This window comes from Mya arenaria, chromosome 6 (genome assembly GCF_026914265.1).
Source record: "Mya arenaria isolate MELC-2E11 chromosome 6, ASM2691426v1".
Lineage (NCBI taxonomy): Eukaryota > Metazoa > Mollusca > Bivalvia > Myida > Myidae > Mya > Mya arenaria.
In genome coordinates this window covers 67,350,726-67,357,583 of record NC_069127.1, presented here as the reverse complement: position 1 = coordinate 67,357,583, position 6,858 = coordinate 67,350,726, and the positions used below count along the sequence as shown (strand labels likewise).

The 6,858-nt window shown below is 33.6% G+C and overlaps 1 protein-coding gene across 1 annotated transcript; it reads left to right on the top strand.

Moving 5' to 3' along the window:
* The first annotated feature begins 2,173 nt into the window (after nucleotides 1–2,173).
* Nucleotides 2,174–6,616, top strand: LOC128238592 (biogenesis of lysosome-related organelles complex 1 subunit 3-like). Its single transcript, XM_052954669.1, has 6 exons — nucleotides 2,174–2,296; nucleotides 3,317–3,458; nucleotides 3,610–3,700; nucleotides 4,450–4,469; nucleotides 4,842–4,963; nucleotides 5,263–6,616. Exons 1-6 carry the CDS (start codon nucleotides 2,189–2,191, stop codon nucleotides 5,482–5,484), a joined length of 705 nt encoding a protein of 234 aa, XP_052810629.1. The 5' UTR covers nucleotides 2,174–2,188; the 3' UTR covers nucleotides 5,485–6,616.
* Nucleotides 6,617–6,858: the final 242 nt, after the last annotated feature.

Genomic DNA, 6,858 nt, shown 5'->3' with positions numbered 1-6,858 from the left:
TAACAGACCCAGGGGTCTCACCCTTAAAATCGCCCAAGTTTACGTTTTTACTTCAATATAGGAGAAAATGTTATAACGTACGTCCAAAAACGCACTGATTCGGACTAGAAATTGCTAAAATTTTATGAAGAGTACCACCACGTACGCCAATACGTTAAACAAAATCAATTACATACGGAGGGGCGCAAGTCAAAATATTACACCCCTAACTTACATCCCCTCTACCATCAAATGCTACTTCCGCCCGTGAAATTCTACCTCATAAATAGACGGGCACTTCCGCCCATGAAATTCTACCTCATAAATAGACGGGCACCTTTATATTAAACAGAGGTGCACCTCTTTCTCGGCCCTTCTGTCGACTTTAAGCGAGTTTTGACCTAAATGGTACGTCATAGAAAATAAAGTAGAGCAGTCGCCAGGTGACCTTGGTTTACCTGCCTGGGTTGTATCTAGTAAAGCTATTGAAAGAGAGACACATTGGAAACTCGGAACATCAATACTAGACTTGTAAATACCACCAAAGGTACTTCTGAACACTAATTAATATTCAAAAGTATTTAATGCATTTTAAGAAGTCTCAACGAGAAATTGAATGGCCGCATCCGTTTTTAAATATCATTACAAATTGCATAAATTTACATGCATAATTTACATACTAGTTTTTTTAATAAAGGCTCTGTTGCTGGGTGTATTAGCGCACGCGAGATAAAATAAACAAAGCAAGCAGCTATTATACACAAACAACGATATACAAATATAGAAAAAAACACATAATGGATTGTGATCAAACAGTGTATATACATTTATACATAAAACATTTGTTGATGGTAAACGGAGAATGAGCTAATTATCGTCGTCGCCATCATCATCATCATCATCATTATTATTTTTCGAAGTCTGTAGATGTTTCAACGAAAAAATATGCTCTTTTCTACGGTATTTTTTTCGTTCCCCGTTAAATAAATTATGATTTTCAAGGTATACATTTACATTGTAGATAATTTCCCATAATATGTAACTCAAAGTAATTCTCTTTCAATGTTATACTTGGATAAATAATAGGCATTGCTACATGTATTTGTATCATGAGAACATTAGAAAGAAATAGGTTAAGTTCATCTAATATATTATCTGTTCATTTGAAGCAACTATAAATCATAAATGCTACCGAGATGCTAGATGACCGAAACTTGTCACTTTAAGGGCCTGTACTCCGTATGATAAAAAAGCGAAAAAAAAAAGAAGAAAATTATCGAAAACTGTCATAGACGTGTTATCGATATGTACAATGCATTGAAACTTATATAATAACTTAAGTACCACATACTTTACAATCAATTTATTTTTGCGTTTTTTTTTCAGTATTTTTCTATTAAAAAAAGATTACTAGGTATGTCTACCTAGTAGAATTCGTTCCTTATGCGTGATTGGCTAGTCGATGTTATCACGTGATATGACCATGTTAGGTATATAGCTTAAATATTCCATCTGCGTAGGTTAAGACTTCGTAGCACAGTGGATACAACACTGCACTGCAATTTTGGCGACAACGGTTCCAACCCCGTCTTCGACTCGATTTTTTTTTTACATTTTGGTATGTTTTTTTTACAATTATGATTTCAAAGAGTAAAATATTTTATTAAAGCATTGTCCTGAGATTCGTTACAGAAAAAATATTGTTGGTGCCAATCTGGTTACCTCCAAAAGTGTTATGCACCGGAGTAGATGTACTTACACTAGAATCAAGCGCTCCGTGAGAACAGTTACTAGTACAATGTTTTTTAAAAACACTTATGAAAATATAGGCCAAACACGCAGTTGATGTGTGTGTTAAACCCGGGACAGGCTACTCCCAGGCTTAATCTAATAAAACAAACAAATAAAAAGAACAAAAACAAATTAATGTTGAATCTATAAAAGACTGCATACTGTGCTCAAAAAGGCAGCCCTGGGTATACTGTATCATTGACCAGGTTTGGAAGACCAAAAATAAACACTTTAGTACCTAAAACATAAATAGTAAGCAGGTGAAGATATTATGTACATTTTATTTAACTTGTAAGGTAATTCCAGTATTCTTTGCCCATATTTTATATTAATAATTCTGTGTGTAGAATAACAGTTTAATTATTGATTTTCAAAACTGTTGTCTGCTGCCAATTTGTCAGACTCTCGAGACGCTTGGATGTCAAAAATGGGAAGCAAAACTGAAAATACAGTAATTGTTGCGGGGGAGGCTTCAGAATCGGATGACGAAGATGATACTTTGGTGGAAAATAACCAAACAAAACAGGTTTGATACTCAATGTCACTATGCCATGGATGAACATTATGAATGTACAATTATTTTGAATCTTCAATCTGGGACCGAAAACAAATCCTGTTCGCAGTTATAATGCACCAGTCATTTGTAACCACGGCCCCCCAGGGGGTCTTTGACTTTCGTTCCAGCCAACCCCGGCTAAATTCCCTGTCCTGCGGGGACGAACAGATGGTAAAATCCCGACATATACCCCCGCACCCCAGGGACCCAAGGTAAGGCCCATTCCCCACTATATTTAAAGCGAAGACAAATCCACTGCATTCACGCGGCACTGCGGGGCCACCCAAAAGGTAAAAACACGACCCATTTCCCCAGCTATCCCTGGTATACCCCCGGACCTGGGGGGGCAGTGGTTATAATTGACTGGTGCATATAATAGTCCAAATAAATGGCCGTCAACGAGTATTTTGACGATTTTTTTACTATGGCAGACTGGTGAAGTCCACAGGCCCAGAAAAGGAGCGATCGGTCATTGCGCAGAGAATCTTCGCAGCCACAATTTTTAATTATCACCGTTATACATTCTAATTTCTACGAAAACAGTATTTCCTACTATTTAAACACATATTTATTTATGTTATTATGCGAAAAAACATGTTGAGATATCATAAAACACTTACATGTGTTGATTGTTTATCAAGTATCCCGATATCTGTAAATCTGGGACAAATCTGACAGGATGTGTACATGCATAAAAGGTATTAGTGACCCAGAATATATTCATGTGAAAATAACAACTATCATGTTATAATTCAAATGGAATTGTCAGGACACTGTCAGGTTTATATTGAACAATTTTGTCATTATCATTCAACAACATTGCATAATATTACTATACAGTATATTCTTTCTTTTAGAGTTGTAGCGTTACAGGGATAAGTAAGAAATGTCAAAATAATAAAAAAGTATCCCTGATCGCTCATTATTGTAGCTATAACTTATAGGTAAGTTACATGTGTTTGATTTTCCTGACTTTTATGTTCTATATAGACCCTGAGTGGTGCTCTGCCTGTGTCACCTGCCAGTCGGACAGCTGACCAGACAGGTGTTGTTGTGTCTGGAGAGGCGTCGGAGTCAGATGAAGAGTATGAAATCATCACGCATGAACAGAGCGACCTACCTCCCCTGAATGGTATAGTTGAGTTCTGGTATCACTTATCTTTATATCTGTAAATGTCAATTTTAATTTTAAAAGAAAGATGAAAAAAATGTCTATAGTAAGGCTTACAATAATGAAAATTATATTAACAAACATAAATATACTATTACCTATTATTTGACAGTTAATCTGGCAGAGCAGGGTGACACAGAAGAAAGTGCCCCCACTTCACCACAGCTGCAACAGAACATGCCTCCAAAGTCCAAGTATAACTCGTAAGTAATCAGCCAAATGGTAGTGTAACTGTATTTGTCAGAATATGTTTATTTTTTTTATCTGTGAAGTTAGGTCTGTTAATTAAACTTACAAATGCTATTATTATTATTATTATAAAAACAAAATGAAGCAGAAAGTATAGATTGTTAAGGGACCGATTTTTTCGCCCGTACCAATTATTTGCCAACCATGTAAAATTGAATCCCATTATGATTGTTTTTCTTACAATTGAGGTTTTGTTTTAATAAGGAAAACTTATCATTTTCTCTGAAAATTAGCAGTTTAAGTTATCAGCAATATCAAAATTGCACTACATTCGGCCATATTAATTCCAGCAGGAAATTGCTGATTGCTTTTTACCACTTGGCAAAATGAAAAATATTTTTCATTTCAACACAGCAACTTATTTTATAATAAAAATAGGAAGAATTAACATATTCTGTTGTCAATCAGGAACATTGTTTAAAGATGTTTTTAATTATCTTAATTTTCAAGTGGTACAGTTCACTGCAAATTATGCAATTTCTGTGGTTTTACTAAATATGTTCAGCACATAAAATTTAATCTTAAAGTAAGCATACATTATAAAACTTATCATAAGGGGTTCAACATTCTCCCTGTGAAATTTCATTTTAGCATATTCAGTTTTTTCAAGACAAGTTATTCATGTTGGTCATGCGTCTTATATCATATAGTTTCATTCAAAATATGTTTTTGGCTGTTTATTATGTGAGCATCAACATTTCAGACTCCTGAACAGAAAATTGAGTGAGTATTATTAATCAGCATTTTATTTCGCCTCTTTTGATTTTCTTAAATAATTGTTTTATTTTAACTATAAAATATCTAATTATACACCTCCAATATTTCAAAGATTACATTTGGTCACTTCCAGTGGAAAATAATATTTTATGAATTCTGATTGACTGTTTCATCTGGAGGCAGATTTGTAGTAAATATTTCCGCGCTAAAAATTTCATTCAATCTTTGTTTGTCTTGCCTGCCAGTTGACTTTCGAAGTAAATTGATTTTATATTTTTATTTTATTATAAACCCCTGCTACGCATAAGATGTTACATTTTATTGATGACAACTAATGATTTGTCTAAAATTCACGCCACATATGAATGCTGATTCTAGGAGAGCGTAACATTGCCCTGCGTCGTCACATTGTCGAAACTATCCATCAGAATTACACGATAGCTGGCAAGGACATCCACAACCTCACACTGCAGCTGCAGAAGTCACATATCGCCATGCAGGTATGTAAAGTGTTAAATGAGAAGGGTGGCTGACACATATTCATCAATTTAGGCATTATATGTATCCCCAAGTATACTATAATGAAGGCATTAAAATATTAGTGTCCATCTGTAACTTTTTCCTTTTTTGGAGAATTATGAAAATATTTACACTGCTTTTTACTTTTGTGCAATTTTGTTGAAAGTTTATAGTGTTACATGAACATGTCTAACATAGTCATATTTTTATGTCCATAGTCCTTTAATACAATTACTGTTCTGTTTAGCAACATTAAACATATGTATTTTTTTCCATTCAGGATGTTTCCCATCACATGAGAGATACAACCAACAACCTGTTTAACCTGGAAGACAGAGTGGACATAGTCACTTCATGTAATCTGCTTCCCAACATCAACATGCCACAAAAAACCATGGGGATTACCGGGTCTAATATCAGTGTTCCTGGGGGAAATACTGGATCAGAACCAAACATCAATATTCAAGCGGGAAACACAGAAGAAATTAATGCAGAAAGCTAAATGGCCTTTGAAATCGGTTTAAAAAAGTTTGTGATACTGTTACAAGTAGTGATGGTCCAATGATTCGATATATAAGCCAATAATCGGTGTTCGGCACAGTGCAAAACATTACAGATAATCGATAATGATTATCTATAATAGATTTTCATAAGCTATATCATTGTACCATAAAATACATATGTATAATATCAATTGTTGAGGCATAACACCATATATCCAAGTTATAGCTATGATTGTACAAAAAATAATTAATTTACTCCTTTTTCATTTAATATGTCAAACCCATTTGAAAATATGTACGACGTAGAAGTTCAAAATAAACACAAGTGATATTTTCATACCAATAGAAATACACTTTCAATTATTTCAGAGATGATGATGGATTATGGGTGTACATTTATTGAATTATTTGTCTGACTATGAAACACATGTAACATGATCAATGTATGGTGAATTCTTTGTAATAGTTAAGTATGTATGGAAAAAATGGACAGCAATTAAATATGGTTGATATTTTTTTGTATTTCATATTATACCAAATAGCCATACAGACAGACAGGCAGATAGACAATTTATTTATATGAAATATGTCAACATGTTAGTGCATATTTACAAATGAATATATACACACAAATAAAGTAAAACACAAAAATGTATATTACGGTTCATGGTATGTTTAACACCCTCTATATCTCTGATAGGTTGAACTAGTTATGTTAAATAACCGATATTACATACATACAATTTGTGTTAAATTTTTATCATGTAAAACAATTTCATTGTTTATTTTCAGTAGCACTCACCAGTGTTATCTTTCACTGAAATTCAAGGCATCTTTCAATACAAACAGTGCACACTCATGTATTTGAGGGTTAAATTCCTTAAGATGTTTAAAGTAAATTTTAAAACTCATTTTGTCTTGTGCTGATGTAGCATGACATTACGGTAACTTGTACATTCCTATTAACAAGTTTAAAGTGTAAGTTTGGTTTATTTTTGATGAATTTAAACACTGATGAAATGCAACCAGACTTTCTACAATATCTACAATGTGTGCAATATGTCTGTTATAAATAGTTTGTAATAAAATTTGTATGATACATTTTATTCAATTAAAAAGTTTTGTACAGGATCTAGTCCATTTTGTTTCTTCTTCAACCATTGAACAAGCGCTGTCACAGGAGCGTGACAAATGCCCCTGAAAGGCCGATTGACAGAGAGCCATTAGTGTTTGGGCTTATATAGACAGATAATATTTAACATATTTTTAAGACAACTTTCCCATGCAGTTTGGAAATACTGATCACTAACGTTTTTAAAATGATGATAAGTCACTGCAAGATGGAGCAGATGTCAATTCATGTCTGCTGTGCT